Here is a 26,043-nt window from a genome sequence, read left to right on the forward strand (position 1 = left end):
ACTTCGCAGCCATCATTTCTGCTTCATTGTTAGAATCTAATTACAAGCATGAAGAAAAATAAATTATGATTATGTGCTCACATATTTAGGGGAGGACAATAACGGCAAGCTATTGTATTACCATCTTCCATAGATGAGCATAAATATTTTAAAACCATTCGTTAAACAATTTTAACATCTGCTTTATTAGGTACTGTACGTGTGCAGCTCCCTCATGCCCCCACTAAAGGAACTGCTGGAAGAATTTGTAAGGGACCAGTACATATTACAAATTACACAAGCTCTCCTAGAGCTCCTCATCCCATCTCCTTTCAGATTAGAGAGACTAACTAGATAAAAGGGTTTTGTACGTTTAAGACAATTCAGTTTAAATCGCGTCCGAAAACAAAGGGAGAATGAAATTAATGGAGAGGTCTCTCTACACAAAGATTTGATGCGACTTTTTGTATTGTGCTTGAAAGCTCCTTCGTCTCTTTGATTTACCATTCCATTTAGCGCTTGAACATCCTCATTTACCGTCCACAAATAGGCCACAGTCACCCTACCATGCCAAGCTGTGCCACTTGGTTAAACTAACAGCCCTTTGTAATTCCACTTTCAGTCCCAGCTCTGGGTTAAGAGATTTGCAGTGCAGTTAGCATGTCCAGCCAATCCTATACAGCCCCACATGTACACTGTGCCCATCTGCTGAATGAATTACAGAGCACTCTGAGCCACAGGGCCTCCTCAGTCTCCTAAAAGGTCACAGAATTGACATGCCTCAGTGTCAGCTAAACAAGATGGTTCCTGTCCTTTTCTCCCGAGGTATGTAGCTGAACTTCCTACTTCATATCAACATTTGAGAACCTCATTAAAAAGCAGTTTGCCTGACAAGACAAAGAGGTCAGAGCTGCACCATTAGAACACATCCCTATGTTGGGCATATCCCTAGATTCACACAGATCTTACGATCAGTGCCTCTTTCCGAGGCACTGCAGATCGGAACACTTATTTCAGAGCTACTGGTTTTTCCACTGAAATCACTGCAGCAAAAGTAGGGAAGCAAAAGTAGTTGAAACAAAAATGAATCCACTCATTTAAAGAAAGGGTAATCATCTACAGCAGGGCTGCCCAATCCTGGTCCTGGAGGGCAGATGTGTGGGGTTCCTCCCTCCATGGCTCTGAAGTTGAATTGCTTCACTAAACGGTGTCTAAGCTCAACAAGTGCACACCAGTTCTCCAGGACTACATACCCCTGGTCTGTATGGTTCACAAGAGACACTTTAAAGGAACTATTTTACGAAAACTATTTGTAGTTACCTCCATCAAAACGTGGATCTATTTCAAACTTTCCTGGGATTCTTTAAGAAAACTGCATTAGAATCTTAAAGATAAAAAAAAGTGCTGTGAAGTAGATGTGAATTATTTAACAAAAACCATCATCCTGCTGTCTTCAGTAAAGCAAAAAACTGCCAAGTTACTAACCATCACCTTAGTCTTAGAAGGGATGTCCAACGAACACCAATTTTAATCGGCGAGACAGCAGAAAACCTGTCCCCCCAAACCAGGTAAGCTATGGTGAAAGAGTCTCAACTGCACAGCTCAGCAAGTTATCTTTCAGATCTGTCAGTTGTTGAAAGGTTGTGACTGAACGACGGAGTGTGTTGCATCATTTAATTAAAAAGGCCTCTACGATGCATGGAACACTGCAGAAGAATGACCCTTCACAACACAATCTTGCGTACAAGACCTCTTGTACAGATTCTATCCATTGTCCCAGGGTAACCCAGCCCTTTCCTGGAGGCACAGGGCACAAAGCTGGACTACACACTGGGTGGGATGCCAGTCCATCCCATGGTGCACACAAAGAAACAGAAGACGCCAACTAATCAAGATCAAGATGGCACATCTTTGAATGGTGAGAGGTAACAGGAGTAAGTTGGAAAAACCTCATTTTTGCCAGGCTGCACTACCACCCTTTATCCCAATTGCAAGCACATTCAAGAAGATTCTGTAAATAACTTGAGTATAAGCAGAAGTTATGAATGCACGGGTTCTGGACCCCACTACACGACAATGCATTAAGACCAATCTTAATCACTGTTCAAGACGTGGTCATTGGAACACCTTAGTTTCTAGACTGCAAATCAGCTCCACTGTTACAGTTGTGCTGAAAACTAGGCGTTGGCATTTTAAAGAAAGATAAAACCACAGTGCTAGTTTCACACCCACTATCCACTGTAAGAAAGAGAAACAGTTACCTTGAAAAAGCTTCATCCAAACCATCATCAAGTTCCTGTGAGAAAGAAGTTTTGAGGTCAAAACAAAATTCATTTAAAGTTGCAGTAATTATCATGCACAGGCTTCAAACAAATGTTGCATTAAAATTTTAACACCATACCAAAAGTAAAGCTAAGGAGGTGCCAGAAATATGTAGTCCCCCCCACATCTACTAATCAAAAGTCTGATGTGCATTCCCCCCAAAAAAACCTGACAACTTCATTGCAGGAGTAAATATCTCCAGCCTCTGAGTGCTGAATTTCTTGCTGGTTTGCACTGCATCTGAGGCCTTAATGACTTGGCTGAACAAATTAAGTGGATAAGGAGCAAAATCTGCTGTGTTTCCAGGTCTTAGTGATGCCAGCTGACCCGTGCAGGAATCTGGCACCTGAGGACTGGGATTTGGAGTTTACCCCTAATTTATAGGATCCTTTGAAAACCTTTGTACCCTGTAAAATAAAGTTACAAAGTAATGGGACCTTAATCACAACTACAACTCATTTTTTGGAGCGGGAGGGGGTTAAGAGTTCCCTTTTTTAATTTGGAGGGTGCATTTCCAAATTTTCCATTTTATACCCCAGACGCATGTTTTTGCCCTAATGCCAGAAGTAGGGCAGTACCTCTTAAGACTCTGAAGTTATCTTTTTTTGTGTAAAAAAAACACTTCTTGCCTTAAGGCACATTTAAATGTAGAAGATGAATCAATAGAAGAAAAAAAAGTGTCCAAAATGGGTAGAGTATGTAATGGGAAGTTCAGTGCTTCTGGCAACATAAAATCATAACTCAATACGATGACATCAGCCAAGACCCTCAAGACCTGGATAAACTGTGACTCGTAATACTGCTGGGGATGTGCATCGCAACATCCGCGCAGGCAAGGAATCTTTCAGAGTTTGGCTATACAGCTCACCAGCTCTGCCTTTTTCGTTAATCTTCTCAAACGGCTTAGAGCAGCGTTTTCCAGTCCTAGAGTGCCCCCTTGTCTTTATTCAAGCAGAGCTTACTTTAATTAAGATCTATCGAGCCCTTAATTAAATGGTTTGTTTGTTTTTTTAATACCTCCAGCTCCCAATGGCAAAGCAGGATCAGTCCTCTGCAAATGCTAGGTTTCAGATCCTGGAGGGACACAACTCAGGACTCATGTCATCTCCAGCTACCTGGAGAACTGGGGACCAGTATTAAACTGCTGCTGCTAAGACAATCATTGGATTGATAAGGTTGCGAAGAGCTCGGGTGGTATATAAACCTACATAACCGAGGCTGTGTGACCCTGCACCAGAATGTAGAGAACACGTATTCTGTAAAAAAAATAAATAAAGTCCCACCCGAGTCGGGCCAGTCATGATTCTCATCAGGAGTCCGGGGCGGCAGCGGTCTCGACTCACCCAGACGGTGTTGTTGTTCTCGGTGGCGTTCCTGTGCACGCAGAAGGGCTCCTCAATGTGGCCAGAATTGGCACCCGAGCTTGCAAAAGCCAAGTTCGCTCCTTCTTCCAAATCCAGCAGGTTTCCCGTCGCTACCTCTGTGGTGACGATAAAGCATCCGTATCCGAAAGACGAACAATAAAAAAACATTTATGCTTCAATCCATCTACCCCAAAACTCTCAGATATGAATTTAACAGATGTTCAGTGACAGCATTAGAAAATTATCCTTGAAAAAGGGCAATTCGTTATCCATCCTTAAGGTCAATCACATTATTCCAAAACCTTCACCTATTTATTCTGTGCATAGATGGTTTTTCAGCAGTTTCATCATCATCATATTAAAAAGGGGTTTAGTCTTCACAAAATAATGGGATGCCAAATTCGATTTAAAACCCAATCAATGCAAGATATGCAGAAGCGCAAAGAAGCATTTTAAAGACCTCTTGAAAAATACAAATGTACTCAATTGTGCAATAATCTTATTAATATTCAACACCTGCATTTGCAGACATAATGCACAACCGCTGTCAAAGAGAGCCATCTGTGCCTACATGACAAATTTACAAACATTTGACAATGCTCTCATTCTAAGAGTAAACCTAAAACGACACTTTGCTTAAGGAGTCAAATCACAAGTAATATTTGCAGTTTGAGATGTCCAAAGGAAGACCTTTCATTTCAGAATGTAGTTTTAAAACTACTGAATTATTCTCAAATGATAGAGGCCACTGTCAAATGAACAAACGAAGAATGCTGCTTCAGTCACGAACCTATTGAGATCGTAAGAGTTTAAAAACTCTGGAAACCACGAGGTTAAAAGGGGTGTTTGGTTTAGAACAGCAGTCTTCACAAGTAATTTGGGTTGTCATGAAGAGCTGTCATCACAACTCAAACCGATGCCAAAGACTAGCACTTATTTTTCTTAAATTTTAGTAACAAGTGCAGCTTTATTATAATACTGCATTTATGCTCTTCTGAAGAGTTGTTGCAGGAATCCCTTGTAGGCCAGTGTGCATGAATATTTCAGTGGCCCCTCTCACAAAGCTACAACTACATCACTTATAATCTACAGAACTGCTACAGAATGCAGGGCATTTTGAAATCTATTTCTTTTATTTGTTCATCTAAAAAAAATCCCCATGGTCCCGGAAGAAAATCTCAGCTATAAAGACACTGGGGAGATTTATCTTGTATGAAACATAAGATTGAAATTTTAACACTCTTGTCAGGTAAATGTGTTCCCCAATCAAAAACAGTTGTTAAACATTCATACTCAAACTACTGGCTTGAATTTTGCAGTGTCACATGGTCAAAGCTCCAGAATAAAATTCCGTAACAGCCTGTAAAAACATTAAATAACCCTGCGCTGCCATCATTATAGAAAAATGGTGGGACAGAGGCTCCCCTTACTCCTTCAACAAGTCATAACGCAAGGTTTCAGTCATAACAGGTCAATAAAGTGGAAAGATTACTTGTCCCAGAAGTCTGTGCACCAGACTCCAGATTAGAACAGAAGTGTCTGAAATCACCCCTTAAATCTATCTTTGTAAAATTATGCCTTTGTTGATCATATCATGCAGCAGCAGCTACTGAGCAAAGTGACAAGTAATTATTTTGAAATACACATTCACAAGCTACAAATCAACCAACAGGATATTTTTGGTAAAGGGGTGCCACTGAAAGATTCTCACTTGTCATGTGTCTTTCAGTAAAAAGTGTCATAACTGCCCACTTCTTACTGAAAAGACAGGTCTGCCTCCATTTTTCTGCTGCTGAGTTAAGAAAAATGGGGAACTCTGCCAGGTGCAGCAAAGATGTACTGTTACAGCACGAACACAGCAGAAAACAGTCAGCAGTCAGCCACTGCACTGAGAGCACAAGTACAAAGAGCAATAAAACCCAAGCAAGGGGTAATTTAGCTGGTTTGTTAGAAAACCAGAAGAGAGCTTTGCTCACTGGATGAAACTATTTTGGCTCTACAGTAATGCTTGCATGAATAACTCCTGCTGTACCATAATTTTTCTATAACTAATGACATCCAAATCATCATCAAGATCCTAAGATATTTTTTTAGGTCAAAATAATTTGTTTACAGTCTGCTTTGCACACACCAGCTCCAAACAAAATTTTAACACCATTACAGAAGTGAAGCCAAGGAGGTGTCAAAAACCCTTGATCTAGTTTTTTCCTCCTGATGTTAAAGGCCCGATGCACATTTCCAAAACAACTGTAACCATATTATAGCAAGTTGGGTACGTATCTCCAGCCCTAGAGTGCCACATTACTTACTGGTTTGCATTGCAGCCCGCTTTGGGTTGCACTGAAGACCATTTACAAAACAGTCATTAACCAAGGACATGCCAGCCAGGTGTTCATTAGACCCTGCATTGATCCCAGGTTAATAACAATGGTTTTGCAATTTTATTGAGTTACTCACCTCCTGTGCTAGTCTGCCACTTTCCCAGGAGACGACTTGCTATAATAAGACACTAGTGTCTCAGGAACTAGCATTACTTCTGGGCTATGATTCAAGAATGCATTATATCAAGTGGTTAGGCTGTTTTTCTTTTCCTGCAAAAACATAACTACCTTTGGCAATTGTCTGGATTCATGTGAAAGCTGCCAGTTTTTGGCAATGAACTTTGGAGTAGTTCAAGATACTCCTTACCCTTAAAGTCACTACTGGATCTTACCACCTGTCTGTAAGGCCTGATTCTCAACTGGGTCTGACTGGGAAAAGCGTGCATCAGGCTGTAGCACAGCAGGCAGCACGTTCACATTCTTGATACCACCAAGTGTCACCACAGGGTCAAATTACTCATTTTGAAGTCTTATGAAACCCAATTAGACAAAAAAAAAAAGACGTGACTTTACAGAAGCGTTTCCTTTCTAAATCATTCCTAAACTAACAGGGTGATAATGAAGTCACCCCAATGCTTTTTCTAAAGTTTCATTTCAACTTCACGAACGTTCGGTTCCTCACAGAGAGAAAGGCAAGAAACCGCTCACAACCAGCAGTGCGTTGAGACCCAGACACCACGCTTACCCCCTCCTTTCAGACTCGCCAGGCTAGCGGAGCTTTCTGACTGAGAGCTGCTGGCCACCTCGCCATCAGACCCCGATTTCACTCGCTTCTCTTTCTCTGCGGAAGGAAGGAAACGGAAGGAACTACGAGTCAGTACCAGGTGAAGATAACTTCCCCCCTGGAGGAAACCAGAATCAGGAGGCGCAAACGAGAGTATAAATGCATGAGATGGAACCGTACAAGCTGGTTCAATACCACTGATCAGGAAGCTTGGAGCAGGTAGGCTATATCGTAGTGCCCAATGACCAGCAAGGCCTGACCAGCTCCATCTGTGAACTAGAACACTTGTATAAAAATAAAGCTAAATAAAATCATTAGCAAAAAGAATCCATGAAAATCTGCATAAGAACAATGTTACAAAAAAGTCCATTGGGCCCAATCAAACTTGTTTGGTAATTAATGCTGTAATTTTTTAGCTTTGAAAAGCTACTTTTAAAAAGGTGCTATATAAATAAAGGATATTAATTGATCCATGAATGTAGCCATTTCTTGAAAGAAACAAGGCTATCTGCTTCAAAAACATGGCTGGGGGACATGTATACTCCCACAAATTTTTTCACTTTTATAACCCTATTGTTTCCCCATTACCAACAAAATCCGACAAGAATTGTTTTCTGGAGGACACTGGTCAAAGTGCAAGTGTTCATAACCTGCGAGTGGAAGATTCCAGCAAGGTCACTCAATAATTATACAGGAGAAGGTGGCACAATTCCAAATTTAGAACCACACTCATGCCTCAAGGTAACGTTATGCATATTTAAACATTCTTCAGGGCTGTTAAACACAATCATAGTTGATAGTTTATACATCATGCTTCCATTAATGTCAGAAAAGATAAAAAGAAGAAATCAGATCTCTACACCTTTAACCGCTTTGCTTAAGAAGTTTAAAAGCAAGAGAGTTTTTGTGAACCATCAAAAAGCCACTACTAGTGGGTTAGGGATTTGACTGAAAATGTGAGCAAGGGGCCTGCATCACTTAGTTAGTGCATCCATTTAAAAACAAACTATTCTCTTCTCACTTATTGTCCATGCTCCCTTTAACCAGGGACACTACGCTGTAGGCGATAGCACGCTTTGGAAGTGGCACTCAACCAAGGGCCTGACTACTTGGTCGTTATATTCAGGTTGTAGCCCACTGGTATTGAACAGGAAGGCTGATTCCAACCCTAGGCTGTCTGGGAGACTTAATTCTACACCTTCACAGACAGCTGTGACAGAAACCACACTTATTCTCAGTCAGAGTTTAACAGCTCAGTTCACTCCATCTGGCAGCTGGTGCCTGGTGCCAAGTGGGTCCCCTCCTATATGTAAAACAAGGGGACGTTTCTTTTTTTGAGATCTTTCAGGTTGAAAAGGACTGTACAAATGGAAGGAATGATCAGAAACGATCTAAAATAACGCATTGTACACTCAGGAAGATCACATTTTAAACAGAACAGACCTGATGTCTTGAACAAAGAAACTTTAAATTGTATGGTCCCATTTGGGGTTTTTAACCAGGGCTAGGGCCCTTTAAGGCTTCCCAAACCTGTGTGATTGAGTCTGAATTAAACAGATGGAGGCAGAGAATCGCCCACTCAAATCCAACTGCATTGAAAAGACTTGCAGCTGCCCCAGGGGGGGAACTGAACCATACGTCCGCGCATTTGTAGGGCTTAGATATCGAGGTCGCGACTAGAGAGGACCAGGTAAGGCTTTCTTTTGATCTTTAGACAATGGAACATGTGCAAAGAGCAGGTAACTCAGGCTGACACTGCCTTTGAATAAAAAAAAAAAAGAGGAGTCCTTTTGATTCCCAACTTCTCCCTCCTCAAGGGCTTCTCCCGTAACAAAGTATCCTCTGAAAAAATAAAACCCTGAAAGCTTTTTGATGTTTCTGCGCTACAGCGAAACAACCAGATGCCTGAAGGATGTTTTCTCCTTGTTTCATCTTTGGAGGGGCGGGGTGGGGGGGTAGTAATTGCCGTCTGACTTTAAAAGTTGATGCAGTGCTAGTACCTAAAATCTAATGAACCAGCAGAAACTACAGACTTAGCCTGTTATTGTTCAGTCTCAGTACTGCCAGTGAGTTATATCCTTGTGGATCTGATAAGCCTAAAAAAAAAAACACCTTCCTACTTCGCAGTTTTAATAATCATGTAGGAAAGGCAATGCACAGCCGAGAAGTGGGAAGAAATAAAAACTAGTTCGTCTTGATCGCAGGTACTTTAAGAAAGTACCGCAGATGCTCTGCTTTTGATCTTGAATAAAAACCAGAAAACATGAGCTGTGTTTGCTCAGCCAAGGATTTAAAAATACCCTGTCAATCTGATACTCTTTATTAAGCAGCAGTGAGAGAAAAATTAAAGTTATAGCAATCTGAGTAGCGCAGAGCTGTCAGTGGTACCTAGAAAGGGATTCTTTAACTTGTCACATTGCTAGATTCCCAAGGGGCTGCCATTCATACTCAGCAGCTGTAGGAGGAGGAGTGGGGCTGGTGGTTGTACGTTTGTGTTCATGTGCATATGACTGTGGGTCAAATCGACTCTAAAACTGAAGCTCCTTAAAGCACTTTTCAGCGACGTTACAGACTGGGACTCAAACTAGTTTGTGCTAGAATTAATCACCCTTAATACATAAAAGGACGAGACAAGGTGCCGTTTTCTTGAAGACAAATAGTTGTCTCATCCCAACAAGATCGCTGCCGTTGGGGGGAAAAAAAAAATCCAGCACCACAGGAAACAGCTACAAACACTTGAGAAACACAGAAGGATCTCCCCTGCCCACATATACGGATGGGAGAGCTGACATCATTCGCTGGTCAGCTCTCTTCAACCAGATTCAACTCGTATCAAGGACTGAATGTACAGCTTATGTCTCAGTCCACCGGCACTGAACAGGAACTCCGATTCCAGTCCCAGGCTGATCCAACCTAAAGCCTTTGCGGACAGATTGGGAGTGTAGAGGAGCGCTGGTTCCGACACGGGTAACTGTTCAATTTGCTCCTCTTGTAAGATTATATCTGGTATGGCAGCAGGAGACGAAATGGACATCAGGTAGGGGAGGGCTTTCGCAAACCGCAGAGGAAAAGTCTTAAAGACCAAATGAAATGCAGATGTTTTGCTGACTTAAGAGGACTGGAACTCAAAACTGCATGATTGCATGTTGCAAAAGATAATTACACAGCACTCTGTGGAGTAACGCAACATCAGTTTAGTTTGGGTTTTCCTTCTGGGAAAGGAGGGTCATACCCTTTATAAAAATACTACAAAATTCTACCCAAACCAGTTTATACAGCATCATGGTTTAAAGAGATGTGTACAATGACCACACTAGCGTGCCAGAAGGCAGCAAGACCCTTTTCCAGAATCTAGTAAAAAAATATTGCCTTCAAGGAATTTTATTTGTTTCTATCCTGACCCACAGTAACACACCTGGGCCCTAACCAGGCAGGCACTTTCTGACATCAGCTGTACCAACTGCGTTAACACCTGGGTTGATCTCTAGAATCACTGGAAAAAAAAAAAGATTTAAAAAGGAGTTATTTTCCCTTGTATCCCCATTTGTATTATGGGCCAACTAATGAAAAGTTTAACTTCATTTAAACCATTTAAGCTAAGCTAACAGCACGAGACAGCAAACACAAATTTGGATTTAGTCTGGAATGTAAAAAAGGTGCCAGTACTCAAAACCAAAATGCAATACTGCAATTTCCATGTTCATTCAGGTTTCCGAAAAAATTGGCACACGCAGGTAGAACTATTTTCCACCTAACAAGAGTTAACATTAGCAGATGTGAAACTGCCAACAAGGCATTCATCTCCAGAAGCCGTTTTTCACTTCCAGGTCCAAAAACCTCATGATTTAGGCAATACGGTGGAGGCCTTCAGCCTGTGTTCCAGTGACCTCCTATCTGCAACAAGTCATATTCAATTCTCACAAGAGCAAAGGGTGGGTGTTGTATTTCTTCAGAGCAAGGGGAGCCCGAATGTCGTGCAAGAATCCGGGCGGCACGTGGCCAAGCTGTAGCTCTTGCGTCGCCAAGGCGACCGGGCCTACCTTCTTTGGCAGCCTGCCAGAACTCGAACGCCACTCGGAAGGCCTGAGCCACAGTGAGCGTGACCGCCTGGGCCTGCAACAAAGCAGAAACACGCTCAGGAAAGGGTCTCGCCGATCGCCAGCTGGGGCATCACCCCTGCAACTCAACACTGGCACTCAGCAGGTGGGAGCCTGGCCAGCACCTGGATGGGAGACCTCCTGGGAAAGCTGAGGCTGCTGCTGGAAGAACTGTTAGCAGGACCAGTAGGGAGCCCTGTGTGGGTTCTCATGCCCCAGTATAGGGACGGCAACACTATACTGTAAATAAGTGGTGCCATCCTTCAGATGAGACAAAACCAGGGTCCTGACTCTCTGTGGTGGGGAGCATACTGGTGCATTTTGGCTGCTGTTGCATCATCCAGCTGGGGCTACACACTGGTGGTGGGGGAGGGGAGTCCCCATTACCTGTAAAGCACTTTGAATGGAGTGTCCATGAACATGTTATGTAAGTTTAAGGATTATTGATCATTATTAAACTGGCACGTCTGTTGCCTGCTTTTGGGTCCTGTAACCCAGTTCTACCCACCTAGACAACAGGCAAAGGTAGAAAACCTGGTTCATGCAAAACTCAGGGAGAACACTCTTACCTACAGAAACAGATACAGTGCTCAGGTCTAGGGACTTCATGCTATCAAGATCCTAGTGTGAATATAGACTATGAACAGTAATCCAAAAACTTTTAAAGCCGAATAAATTCAAATTACTAGAACTGCCTGCTAAAGCAGCTGTACTGGTAAATTTGATGTAGTTATTTAGTATTTCTGCTCTGCATCCCTCAGCACAGGCACACAACCCCAATGCTAAAAGGCTGTTTATTAGGAAGCAGGGCTTCCAGAACAAAGAACTGACAGGAGGAAGGAAGGAGATGGGTGTGGCGATTCCTGAAACGAACCCCCGAGAGCCAGACCCCCCCCCTCGACAGCCACCGAGGAAGAAACAGCCCTTCTGGTTAGAAGGGGACACACCCAGTTGAGAATTTGTTGTGGCGCCATCAGACAGCTCATTTAGATAAAGGGGCGTGCAAGGATGTGCAATGTCTTCAGGGCAGCTTCAGCAACAAGGCATCTAAGGCTTCCATTTACAGATTTTAGGAGAACCACTTCAGAGGACCGTTGCTTATACACTGTAGGAGTGAGCCCTTCAGTTTGTCCCTGGCCTTGCTCTTCATAACCCAGGAAGGGTGGAATACAAGGACGAAGCCAATTACTTTTTTTCCTGCCTGAAAGGGAATGACTACAACCAATGTGGAGAACAGAGAACGGATCTTTTTCAACACCCATCTGGGCCTTCTAATAAACTGGAGCTAGTCAGTGCTTCAATACGATATATTGAAAGAAAGCATCACTGTAAGCTTTGCGGGATCTGCTAACAGATGAAAAATTCATGGCGAAGACTCTACAGAAAAACAGATAAAGGGGTAGGGAAAAAAAACTTGAAATGCAATTCAATTTCAAAGTTTTCTGCAATTTGTCCGAATTGAATGGTATTTTGGCACCACCCACTACTGTAATTAAGGTAAATCATCGCGGTGATGCTGGGCCAGACCAGCCTTTGCTTGCAGAAGATTACTGCCGCCGGGACGGCTGCAAAACTGCAACGTACATCCAGGACCCCGGGGTACAGACACTCACCACTTTCCTCTTGCTGCACAGGAAGGCGTGGCACTCCAGGGTCTCGTTCTGCTGGCTCTGTGCAATGTAGGCAAACACCTTGTCGTGCATCTTGTCAGCTGTGCAGTAAGATATCCTGAGGAGGGGGAGGAACCGACAGGGAAAGGTTCAACCTTTTTACATTTTGGATTATTCCCATTCCATAGAAAACTCTTTCAAGATCCGTCTCCACCATTTAAACCAATATTCAATATTGCCACTTACAACTCAAGTCTGAATTGCAGTTTCATTTTTTCCCCCCACCAAAAATGAAAATCCTACGTCTATTTCTGAAAATTAAACTGTTTAATGACCCTCAGGTGCTACCCCATCACATCACACAGAACATCCAAACCTCTGCATTTCTTGTACTTTCAATCGCATACTCACTACCCCACCCAGTAGGGGAGCAGAACAGATGGGATTTGTGAGCGTAATCAGAATAGATTTCAGTATTAAACCTACTGCAAAATTCTACCTGTTCCTGTAAGAATTTTTTTCTTGCCTGTCCCACACCAATGCCAACTGTCTGCCAAGCACATGGCCACCAGCAGCAGACCTGCCCTCAGGTGGTTGTGAATGACAGCGCCCATTAGTAACCGGAGTTCTGTGCATTTCCCATTACTGCGACAGAAACATGCCTGGTCAGGCTGCCTGGCAAAGCCATTAGAGGCTGTAATTGTAGACTGCTGACTGTGCTCTGGAGGACTGTCATTTAACCCACAGCCCTGCAGAGACAGCCTGTATTCAAAAGGTTATAAAAATGTTGACTCCCCAGAAATAAAAAGAGGCCTTAGATTAATACAGCATGAGGACAGGCAAGTTCACCGAGCTGTGCTTCTTGCACACTCGGCTCGGGGATGAAGGGTGCTCTTATGGTTTCTAGGACTGTAGTAGTTTTTCACAATAGCACTAAGCCCATTCCCCTTTCCACAGGTGACAGTTTTAGTGCAGATCTGCAAAACCAAGACTTTCATTCACAAAGCGGAAAACATTTAGCGAGTCTGTACAGTTGTGACACGTACACAAACGTCATGCGATACACAGTAAGCACCCCTCCAATGCAGGGACTACAGCGCACATTCCTCCAACAAAGCACACTGGAGAAACCGAAGAGCTTATGAAAAGTTAGGGACGGAGGAAAAAGGCAGCACAAAGTCCTGTTAAACCCTAGTGTTTCACGCATTTACAAATGAATTAATTCAATAATAAAGAAAATTCAAAAGCACATACATCTAATAACACTAAATTAAGATTGCTCATCTCACACGTCATGAAGAAAAATGTATGATGTACAGCCTTGAGCAGTACATACTATCAAATGAAAATAAAAGGGGAAAAAGCAGGCTGAAAATCAGAAAATAAACGAATAATAAATACATTTTATGAGTGAGTGCACGTTAAGGCATCGATGGTGTTTAATGCTAACAACTTCCAGTTGCACAGATGGGATTAATTAAGCCCACACACACGTATCAAGCCTGAGCAAGGCCCAGCCTGCCTCAAATCTTTCTCTCATTCTCCTACTTTTTTTGCTTTCAGCATCGCCACCGGTTGTTAACTTGCACTGGGTGGATGTCGTGAGGGGGTCACGCAGGTGGCACGAGTGTGAGGGGAGTACGCGCTGGGGAGCTGGACGCTGGTAGTGGCACACAGCTGCCCGGGAATTCCGCGGGAGAGCGGAGATCTGGAGCCTGGTGGAACCCATTTCATGGATCGAGCCGTTCAGAACGCCCCTCGCTCGGGAAATTTTTGGTCATGTTCTAGCAAAGCCCCATTGTATGGAGGCTTAATGCATTTCTGCCCCTGAATCTCTTCAGAACACTGTTTCACCTCTGCGACACATCGGGTGTGAAGAATCCCTTTCTCCGCTTTTTCATGGGTGAAAAGTAATGCAGGGCTTCCCACAATATACAGATGAACACAATTTCTCAAATTTAGAATTCAAGGATTATTGCTCGGGATGGGGTTACTCCAAATCGTTCCGTACAGTGTCATTCCATGTCAGCTGCTTCGCTGCTGGAGCAGAAACCACAGTTCACAGTTACCTAGGACCTCTCGTGTTCCTCCAGACGCGCCAGCTGCGTGTCGCGCCAATGTCTTTAAACCCGCCTACCTGTATATGGAGATGTTCTCAATGAGCTGATTGGTGGAGCTGTCGTACAGTACAATCCCCCTGGGAGACACTTTCAGCGTCACCTTCTGGAGTTTCTTTCCACTGGCTTTGGCCTATAAGGATGTTGAGAGAACAGTCAGCATAAACAATGTGTAGTCCGTTGAGGCAGGTTTATTAGAGCCATAACCAGAACAAGAAACATTTGGAACATTGAGAGCCCATTATTTACACACACCCAAAAACTATAACCACCGCATTTTAAATTTAGGTGATGATCATCAACCTAAAGTTTTTAGGCTCCGCACCCTCCACCACAATCTTTTCATTTTGGCTCTTTAAAAGTCAATTTTCTCTTTTTCCCCTAATGTTGGCATGCAATGGCTCAACAACAGCGCGAACACCTATTGGATATTTTTCTGTCTGGCAGCCAAGTATAACTTCCACAATTCACTGAATGGTTGCTCACAGACGCCATTGTTCTCTCCACCAGCCGCAAGGCGCTGGCTCACCTGTCTGCAATGCTCCGTGCAACACGATCTACATCCTGGCACCTTCTCGATAGACAGGACTGTGCCATCACTCGTGGTTTGATGCATGAAAACTGTGCCAGGCGTCACCCCACCCACTGTGCCTTCCCTTTCCCCCTGCAGGTTCCCAGCATGACTGCAGGCTTCAACAGGCGTGCGGCCACAGACCCACACCCTGCAGGCTCAAGGCTGACTGCTGAAGCATGCATGATAACAAAAATAACAGAGGTGGAATTCCAAATATTAAACTAATGCATGCCATCACATTCAATTTTACAGGTTTTTCCCCCCTCGCTTTCCAAGAACAGCAGCAGACTGCAGCATTTGCATGAGCAGTGAGCCAAACAGCCTTAAAAAAAACCCCATCAAGCTCCTTTCCTACACCAGCTGATCTCATGCCACAGTGTAACCGTTAAAAGGCTTCTGGGAAAAGAATAAACTTTAAAATCACAATTAAGATTGAATGTAAGAAAAGGTACAAACGCCATCTTAAAACAAGAGGTTCAACCTTCAAACAGAACAGGACACATGGGGGCGAGAGGAAAGAAATTGGAGACAACTCCAAACAACACTGTGGAGCTCCTGAAACAAACAGCCCAGTTGGTAGGACTGCAGCAGCCAAAACTTTAGGATCTTTCATCAAAAGATATGATCGGATACCCTCATGTTGCTTAACTAACAGCACCCCACTGGCTTCTCTTCTCCCGTAACTTCTCACGTTGTAAGCATCAGGCTTGAGGTATCCTGTGCGAGACTGGTTTTGATTTCAGAGAGTTTACTCAGGCTCCTTGACAGCACATTTCAGCTTCAAATTCATCATTTACATGAGGGAGCCAGACAAAAACAGATGAGTGGTGGCTTGATACTGCAGCCTGCCAGGCCAGTGAGAGTATCATCAACAAGCCCTCAACACAACCTACAGCATCACTCCTTTCAGACTGGGTGGCGGCTCACCGTGGCGACGATCCTCTTGACTGCCGCAGCAGACAGCTCCTCACCCTTGGGCTGCTCCACCAGCGTCATGCCCAGGTACTTCAGGTTGAAAGCCATGCCCTCCAGCAGCGTCTCCCTCGTGTCCGTCCAGTTCTCGGGCAGTTCTGCTCACCGGGAGAGAGGGAGCGGAGGAAGAGGGTCAACGGAGAGAGCCCACTCCGCCAAGACTCGAGCCCAACTTGCTTCGAAAAATGGCAGAATAGTGCAAGCACGAGTTTTATTCAAGGCAACAAAATCCATAAAGAAATGATCCTCAAATAAGTTATTTTCATGTACGGGGCACATATTCATAACGTAACACGGCTTAACCGGTCAGTCCCATGCCACCTTGTCTCCCCTCTAAAACCGAGGAGCAAGACTAACTCAAAACTGGCACACAATGCTGAGCGCAGGAAACTAAACTACCGTAGATTAAAATGGGACAAGCACACAAACATCTTCACTAACTTCCTGCTATATAGGGGCTTTTTAAATTCAGATGTAACCCCAAACAACCACATGTGGATCTTTTTAGAAAAAACCCTGTTAAATAAAAACACCCTGGTGTGCGCCTGTCTTCACTAAATTAAGTTACTGTAGAAACATTTTAAGAATAGATTACTTTTCCTCTAGCAGGAGAAGCATTAACCTAGCCCTCATCAGCTGATCAAGTTTGAAATTGTTCTTCCCTTGTTGCAACTCTTGCATAACCAGAGGATTAAGGACTGCTTCACCATATTCATGCTCCTGTAATCTTCCCGATTACACACGGCTTCAGAGGCCATGATGCCTCTCAAAGCAGCATCTTTAAAACAAGGCAAAGACGCAAAAGGATTATGAGGAAGGTTAAGATGGAAGAAGTTAAAGGCATTTTGTAATCTGCTTTAGTCACAGGCTCGGCAGACAATTCCAGGATAAGACTAAACAATTAACAAAAGAAATTCAGTACAGAATCAAACATCACAACAGTCTGCTGCACCTTCAAAGAAATCTAATGCACTGTTTAAGGGTCTTTCTCCTCACCACCTTCCACAAAAACAAACCCGTTCCATTGCCTTTTCACAGAATAAAGGGAAAGCTGTGTTAGTTGAGTTCAGAGATAGCATAGTATAGACCGGGTCTAGCAGGAGGAGGAAAAGTGTTTGTTAAAAGTTCCTTAATCTTCCAGTTCTTCATAACTGAAAAGTTTACCAGTGGAGGAGATTTCAATAACTGTCTTATACGAACACCTCACAGCCTTTGAACTAATGAACTACAACAAGGAAAGAATAACTGGTAACCAAATATAGATTTTAAACCTGTATCAGATTTGGAAAGAGCTATGGAAAACACCACTGGGAAAGCAGGCATAGAATTCAGAGGCTAATAAGTAATTCTCCATTTTCTCTTGGTTGGGTGACTTACAACATACCAGAGTACAGGCACTGGTAAAATGACTGGGTTTCCCCACACAAACAGCATGAGACAGTGGAGTCAGACCCTGTTTTAGTTACTATGACAAGGGATTCCTTAAACAAGTGAGCCAGACGGCTCAAATTGCCTCTTCTCAGTTACAGACTTCATGACTGCTGTGTAGACAAGCCCCTAGCACAACAACAAGCAGCTATTCCTGCTCTCTGGTCACCACAAGGAGGAGAAAGAAAAACTGCTTTTCATGCCGACTATCAGCGATGGGTCTTGTCGTGTCAAATGGGAGGATGGAGAAGGTTTCACCTCATGTGAGGAACAAGTGGCATTATTACTGCCAGTTAGGTAGAGTCAGGTGTTAGATTTACAGTCCCCCTCAGAGCCTTTCAAGTCCACAGTCCAAATCAAAATTGTGGAAACTGCACAGCAACAGACATTTTAAGCTCTGCTCACCTGCAGTGCACTATTTAAAAAACAGAAAATAAAGCCAGAACATTCCTTCCCAGTGTCTTGCACAGCGGAAAAGAAGCCGCTGCCTCCCCAGTTCTCCCATTCCACACTCCGGCACAAAATATCCAGCCTCCCTTTTGAATTTGAACTACTGGACTTTTTTTTTCGGGGGACCAGATGAGACCCTTGAAAATAAGCCAAGAAACGGGCAAGACAGACCACAGCACAGTCATTTTCAACCTCTATGCTCCCATGGGGATTGTGGAAGAAGGTCTACAAGACGTGCAAGATCACTTGATAAAAGAAACAATACACATCTTTACACAGACTCTGGCAAATGCCGAGTTCAGCATCTGGCCGTATTTGTGCGATCAAAGATGCCAACGATCAGATTTAATAAACAACCCCCCCCACCGCCAGTCCCAAGTGCCTCAGAGGGGCCAGGCAACACAAAGACAGGCCTTTCTTCATCTGCAGAGCGAAAACAATCACTCTTTATAACACTGTACCAGTCCAGGGGCAGGCACGGAGGTGCCAGCTACAGCACGTGTGACAGCCAGCAAACCACTGCACACAATACCAGCAGCTATTGTCAGGGACGGCTGCCTCTGTGCATTATCTGACCTCCAGAGAAAAGATCATCAAGCTATCGCAGGAAGAAAAAAGGCCCGTTGTCCATCAGAGCACCAAAACCCACAGCCCCGTTCAGGACTGTGGAAACTGTGCAGCAACAGACATTTTGAGCTCTCCTCACCTGCAGTGCACTTTATTTAAAAAAAACAGAAAATGAAGCCACAACTTTACTTACCAGTGTCTCAAACAGCAGAAAAGAAACCACTGACTCAATGTTCTTCTGCTAATGCAGAAACCGTACCATATTTTGATGAGAAAGATGATGAATCACTACGGTGGTGCATTAATACCTGGAAAAGCAGAATTAGTGCCAGCTCCTGAAAATGGCCTTTCAACTGTAAAATTTCCACTGGAACATACAAACCCTACTTCACCGAACAAACAGTGGATTGTTTTAGACTTTGACATCTTGTTCTTCAAATCATTAAAACAACCTTGTCTCTAGAAACTATTTAAGTGTCACAAAGAAGGCTCCACAGCCAAAATATTTTTCATAATGGAATACACCTATACTTGTTCCTGTTTAAATAGATACTCTAGTTTAAACTTTGGAAAAGAAGACCATCCTGTAGCTAAGGACATTTAGCTCTCCGGTTATACAGAAATAACTAATCTTTTTTTTTTCCAGTGAGTGACCCTTTCCTGACTGTGAGTGTTTATGGAAACAGTGCGATTCCTGGAATGTGCAGATTAGTGACTCTATCCCAGCCACTGATTCTCCCCTAAGGGGTCTGGGCAGAGAGCTCCACACTTTCAAAGGAGCAGGTGTTTGGCAGGTATTTTATTTTAGCAGTACTTTCCACACACACAAAAGGTGTTCAGGTCTTCCACATAATAGTAGCAAGAACCAAAATATCTTTCTTTACAATCAAACCTGAACTGGCAATTTGACAATCGAGCATAATCAAATGCCCCCCCCAAATCTGCTAATTATATTGGCAACTAGGAAACAGCGACAAGTCTTACTCAAAATACTAAAAGGTGAAAAACACGACTGGATTTCCGATATGAGACCTGGTGAGGGTGAGGAGTCAAGAGCATATGATTTGCATCGTCTCATCATTTTGTAATTGTAGGCAAAAAGCACATGACTCAATCAGCCATCAGATCAAGGACCACACTCGTCTGAGTGAAGTCTTCAAAAAGAGCCCTACTTACCCAGGAATATAAATTAGCCTACCATGTCAACAACACATTAATACTCTCTGGCTGATTACAATGATCAAGATTGAGCTCCCCCTACCAGAATGTGTGTTAATGAAAAGTCCAGTCTATAGGCAATAGGCCCATCGCACACTAACAAAGCACTGCCACAGAGCTATAGGATTTGGTTTCTAGAGCATAAAGAAATTCAAATAAAAGGAACAACATTCCTACATAGTACACTAACATCTAGTGCAGAAATAATCTGAATACTAAAAATAACCCCCTGTAATCACATGTCAATAGCCCATTTACCCCCGAGATTTCGATTAAAGAAATGGATTACAACATGCCACCCGTCACGTGGCAGATTATCTGAAAGAATCTTTTCAATATCCAGTGAGGACTTGTGTCATCCATCATATCTGAATCTGGTTAGTAAGGCAACAAGCCTGGATCAGATTTGCCTACATAATATCCTGTAATTTTTATCTCTGAGCCCCACCAACAACGTGAAGGGCCTGATGTTCCCAATGCACTAAATCATCTTTGCTCATTTTTCTGCGAACAATTAGTCCACGGTAAATTAGGACCATAGATGTTTTCACCTTGTACAACAGTCGGAAGCTGTAAAAGCAGCAATCTTTTGGGGGATTGTTATATGACACCAACGCTGGTTCATTTGGCATTTACCAAGAACACAGGTTTTTATCCCCCATATGCGATATGATTAGTGTGCTTTTTGCCTGCATGCAGCCCAAAAGAAAGCGCCCCCCCAAAAAAACTGTTTTCCTGACACTGCAGGCATTTCATCCCAAACCTAGCAATGTACCACTCCATGATCTACTCACAGAGCAGCAGTGCAAGCCAGCACATGACTGCACTGGAGTTCTCATTGGCCTGGAGTAGATCTATCCAGGAGCACTGCAGTCCAGGTCCATCGTGATGGCACAACAGCACGTCAACTAGCTTCACTATAGCTCTGTTTTAACAGGTGGGTGTGGTTCAGAGCTCTGCGGCTTCTAGCACACGTTTTTACACGTGCCCTAACCACAGCTCCACAACGCACAGCTTACTACACGAAAGATCAGACTTGTTAGAACCACTTGACCTGCAAGTTAACAGGCACTCACACCTCTAATACATTTTAGAGGTATTAGTAAAGCAAGCATACAGAACAGACTAACGAGTTAATATGACATCCTGTATTAGGAAAGGACTGTCAGGTTGTTTCTGAAGAAACCAAGTGCTATATATCTCGTGACCACACATTACATACTGTAGTTCTCCCTAACACTATGGAGCAACTAGTTCTGTGCTATTCAGCACCTTGGCAATTTATGTGGTAAAGACTGAGTGCTATTTTAATGGTGTATCCAAAAAACAGTCTATTGCCAGACTTCAGGCTGTTTCTTCTTGTGTTAAACAGAATGTTAACCACACGATGCTGCTGTTCAGAGCGCCTGTTTTTCTCCCACAAAACATGTTCCCATTTCATCACAGAACAAGGCCAAATAATTTCAAACTTGTAACAAACGCCCATAAGGGAACAGTCCACTTGAAGTGATCACAACACATTTTTGAGTACTTAACTTGAGAAGAAAGTATCCTGGGAGATGGCAATAAACAGAACTGAGAAGATTCACTGCACCTGATTTCTAAATTCAGTTAATTCAACTGAATGAACTCAAGGCCAGGAAAGATGTGCTATTTGTATTAGTTCAAGCACACAAGGTGAAGTAAAATTCAGCGAATGACTGATGGACTGATGCTTCTCACATGCGATAAGACCCAGGCCAGCAAGGATCACACTGAAGAGCAGGCAGCAGCTGAGGATGGCAGTGCGACACGCAGATGAGTGGAAACCGAACCTCATTCATGAGGCGCTTTAAAAAGCAGAGATCTATACACTCTGTTTCCCACTGGCCTCTTCTGGGCATCCCAGTCCTAAAGCAAAGCCATCAGCCCAATGTTTAAGCCCATCAAAAATCGCCCCGCAATCGCAGATTTCAGAGCTGGGGGCTGGCTGGCGAACCACAATCCTCATTGATCAAGGATTTCAGAGGCAGCACTCGCTGGAGATCCTGGGCCTTAATCTTCTAGACTGAAACCAGGCCAGCCACATCCGGGAGAGGCCTGCAATTAACTCTTTCCTGCTCAGCCAGCACAGGCTCTTCCTGACCTCTGCAGTACGGATCCACAAGCCTGTTTTGCATCCCGAGACTGAGCCTTAAACCGAGATCTAAGCTATAGTTTATGGGCACCTTCAGATTAGACTGCTCTCCTTGAATCAGTCCAAAGGAAAGGGTTCAGACTCCCAGGACACAGTGACTGGTCTCCAGCACTGCTGAAACAAAAAGCTCAGTCTGCTGTGGATCTTGGCGATATCCATCCTGTGTTCAGCACCAGGTCACAAGCTCCATCGCTGGAGATCCTCTAGGAGGAAAATCAAAGAGAGGCAGCAGCTCCGGTCTGCAGCAGCAGCTGAAGAACTATCATTTTGTAGGCAAAATATTTTGAGAAACTCCAGGAACCAGCTAGCAACAAAAACCTCAGAACGTTCCCCCGCGGTACAATAAATAATGCCGTGGAACAACTATAAATAAAAGCTAAAGTCTTTGTATTGTAAGTAGTTTTGGTACTTTTGGATTTCTAAAAATATGCCAGCTGGTTTAATAAAAAAAGGATTATGCCTTGATACTACTTTATATTCTTTCACATTTAGTCACAAATATTCATAGCTACACCTGTACCAGCCAAAAAAAAAACATACATACAAAGCCTTAAATGGGCCATCTTAACAGGATCTTACTCAATCACACAAACTACGGGCAAACCTCTTCTACAGACCTCTGGTTTCCTCAGCATTGGAGAAGAGGAGTAAATTAACAGTGCTGATCAGTCCACACCTGATCCAAAGAGAATCCACACCCAAAGAGAATCAAAGAGGTCCATTAGCGTGATTGGTGGCTCTTGGGCACACCAAACGCTCATCCTCAACTATCACCATAGGGCCATACCCAGACACTGTCTCAACAAGCTCCCCCATTAAAAAAAGTGACAAATGTTTCTGAATTGGGTCTATTGTCAGCTCGTGCAGAGTTTCATAAGGGTTAAGTACAGAACAGAATGAGAGTCAAATGGGGAGAAAAAAAATCACCAAAGACAGGAATACGAATGTTTGTGCACACGTGTTGCACAGATACGGAACTCCTTTAAATAAAACATGGCAGGGAACTGCATTCTTCCACAGGAAGTCAGAGAGGCAGCAGCCCTGGAGAAGTGAACAGCCGTGGGCCTCTACTCATTGAGCTCAACTTCCTCTTCAGCTGCCTCCACCGAGAAGGCACGGCTTCGCCCAGCCTAGATCCCAGGAAGCATGCAGGAGATGATGCAATTTCCCTGGGAGACGAGCTCTGAAATTCTCGGCTATATTAAGGTTTTTGCTCTTCCCAAAAGCCTGTTACACTGTGCTAGCTTTCCTCTCTAGTATCCCCACCCCAGACTTCCCACTCCCTCACCTACAGGCCTGTTTGGCATTCATGAGCTGACAAATTAAATAGAGAGTCACCAACAATGCCTTTTCCACAGTTGCCATGTCTGGCTTTTTGTTTAAACAGCAGCCATTTCCCCCCCCAACATGGCCAAGCACTACAACTAAAAAAAAAAGAAACCACCTAAAATCACATTATAATCAATGTAAGCAAAGCAGTTAAATCTTCCATTTAAAACTTGCAACTGCTACCTACTACAAGATGAGACTTTCACTGCGCAAGAATCTCTAGGCCATGAAATGGCTCATCCAGACCTAGCCCAGCCCTTGGATTTACACTGCATCCTGAGAAATACCCCTAATTCCTTATTAGGATCCTCTGAGCCACTACTATTGAAAAGACCATACCAGTCCTCAAACTTCACATTCACCCTGCTGTAGGCTGCACAGGGTTCCCAGTGAGAAACACGGCTCACAGCCCGGACACCAGACGGGATCCCTGCTCACCCCACACTGCTACGAGGATCAGGCCAGTGAAACCAGCTGCAGAGAGGTTAACCTTAATATCATCGAGACTCAACTCCAGTGGGAATGTATCTGCTAAACAGTAGAAAAAAAAATATTAAAAAGAAGCAAAAGAGGCCTTGAACTTTCTATCTGACATTGAGAAAAACTTGAGGCTGCATTTTCTGGATGCACTAATGTATTTGGCAGTTGTAACAGTCTATCCAACATTAAGGTCTTTGGAATAATCGGTACAACAACAAAAGAAAGGAACAGAAAAAGGCGATTTCTTAGTTTTAGTGATTCAAGCTCATGCACACAAATCTCAAGGTGAATGAGTTACAGATGGACTGTATACTTTCAGATATGTGCAGGAAAAAGCCCTGTACAATTTCAGACCATTTCTCTTTACAGTTAAAGGCCCTGGTCAGGGAGGGCAGGATTGCTAATGTAGCAAGAGGTACAGAAAACAAAGCAAGAGACCACAGCAGTAATTATATTTCCAGTCTGTAACAACTGAATCAGTCATTAATTCCCACACATGGCACAGATAATTTCAGAAAAAGAGAGGGGAAGTGGTCTTCATGATAGGCACTTACTGTTTACTCAGGTTTGGGGAATGCAAAACAGTCTCTTATCACTGTAAATCTGGCATTTACTCAGAGCAGCTCTGGAAAACATCAGGAAATAATGGAACTTGTGAATTGTTTAAGCTGATCAGCACAGAACAATGCACAAACTGGCAACACTATGATGAAATCCGACAGCCGAATGGAAAGTTTCCACTTCGCTTCCAACCCATCTCATCCTTCTGAGGAAAATCAAGTTTTATAGGCAGTTGCAAATGCTGTCTGAAAAAGAAAATGTTAGCAGGACCACAACAGACAGTGGTGCTATGTAGCACCTGAGATCTACTCCATAGGTCTCTCTGGTTTACAAAGAGCAGATGTCCACAGGTTGCCCCCGAGACCAGATAGGCCTACTGAACAATGATCTGCAAAATTTCTCTTTCCTCCTTGTAAGAAGAATCATTTAAAGCTAGTTTGTTACAGTAGTGCAAAAAAAAAAAGTCAAACATAACAAACAGGTAACTGTTACTGTGGTCATTTTATAAAACAAAATTTGCTTTTAAAGCTGTTGCTTACATGGAATGGGGACTGAATTTTTTATAAAGGCTTCCGAACACCATCTGATAACCCAAACAAAGCTTTAAACGCATAAATCAATGACAAATTTTATGACTGCCAGATTGTTACTTTGCCCTTTAGATATTCTAAATCAGAATAGGTTTTTCTGCAATATTACATTTCAATCAGCTCTCTAGTTACAATCTTGCCAACAATCTCATCGCTAACATGCAACACAGGCTATATTGTTTCAAAACCTAGTGCTCAAAAAAATGCTTATTTTCAATTTGCTTCGCATAGCAAGCTCTGATAAAATAATGGGCTGAATTTATCAGAACAAAAATCTAATTAACTGCTCCCAAGAGCAATAACTTTGATGATGCTTCAACAGCACATGAATAAGCCCAGAGCGTCTGATGTAGAGTAACCCACAAGCTGGGCGTGTATCGAACACTAAGTCTGGAAAACAAGAACTGAGCAGCGAGGGCGAGTTCAATCAGACGCTTCTTGATCTAATGCCAAGCCGCTGTTTCTGCCGGGCCTGAACCGTTTAAAACCAAGGCAGAATTGTCTTGGCACAAATGAGCTTTACTTTCTAAACACGGGATTCTCAGGGCTGCGGTTTCAGATGAGCTGAAACCCCCACAAAACCGTAAAGCTGGCTTCTCGCTCTCTAGTCGGAAACAGGCGAGAGAAAGCAGAGGCTTTGCTTTCCCAGTCCCAGTCTCACACCTAGTGGGATGCAAGATGCTTCGCTGCTCTGACAAAGACACTGCTGTCAGCCTTTCATTTCTTCCGGTTCTAGAAACCGGAAACATGAAATCCATTCCTACCATATCTTCCACTTTACAATCCAAAAGTAGTTCCCTGTAGACGGAAAGATTGATATCCCACAACAGCAGCAAAACATATCCAGCTGTGTCATAAGTGTAAAAAGCCAAATAATTTGCCACCTGGGACCTATAGGCCTTCAACAGCCATTTATGTAGACTGAGTTCTCCAGATTGGCACAATCAGATTGTCTCCCATGCCATGCTCTCGGGGTGTACAAGAGGGGGTTTACAGAGCAGAAATCCGATAAATACCAAGGTAATCCCAAGCTCGCTCTATGCCAGATACTAAAGCCCACATTTTCCGAAGAGAAAACAAAGCATTCTGACTCGCTAGCGAAAG

The 26,043-nt window shown here is 43.3% G+C and overlaps 1 protein-coding gene across 5 annotated transcripts in view; it reads right to left on the minus strand.

Annotated features, from left to right (window-relative positions):
• Positions 1 to 26,043, minus strand: part of ldlrap1b (low density lipoprotein receptor adaptor protein 1b) — a 39,256-nt gene that overhangs the window by 4,352 nt on the left and 8,861 nt on the right. For 4 of the 5 annotated variants that reach the window (XM_006631237.3, XM_069195418.1, XM_069195416.1 and 1 more), the window contains exons 2-8: positions 16,096 to 16,238; positions 14,615 to 14,727; positions 12,481 to 12,595; positions 10,811 to 10,883; positions 6,732 to 6,827; positions 3,645 to 3,781; positions 2,241 to 2,275 (exon numbers count right to left, since the gene is read on the minus strand). In XM_006631237.3, the coding sequence (XP_006631300.1) occupies positions 2,241 to 2,275; positions 3,645 to 3,781; positions 6,732 to 6,827; positions 10,811 to 10,883; positions 12,481 to 12,595; positions 14,615 to 14,727; positions 16,096 to 16,238 (712 nt within the window). The remainder of the gene's footprint in view (positions 1 to 2,240; positions 2,276 to 3,644; positions 3,782 to 6,731; positions 6,828 to 10,810; positions 10,884 to 12,480; positions 12,596 to 14,614; positions 14,728 to 16,095; positions 16,239 to 26,043) is intronic. The other variant, XM_069195419.1, reaches the window with a different exon arrangement.

The sequence above is a fragment of the Lepisosteus oculatus genome, chromosome 11 (genome assembly GCF_040954835.1).
Source record: "Lepisosteus oculatus isolate fLepOcu1 chromosome 11, fLepOcu1.hap2, whole genome shotgun sequence".
Taxonomy (NCBI): domain Eukaryota; kingdom Metazoa; phylum Chordata; class Actinopteri; order Semionotiformes; family Lepisosteidae; genus Lepisosteus; species Lepisosteus oculatus.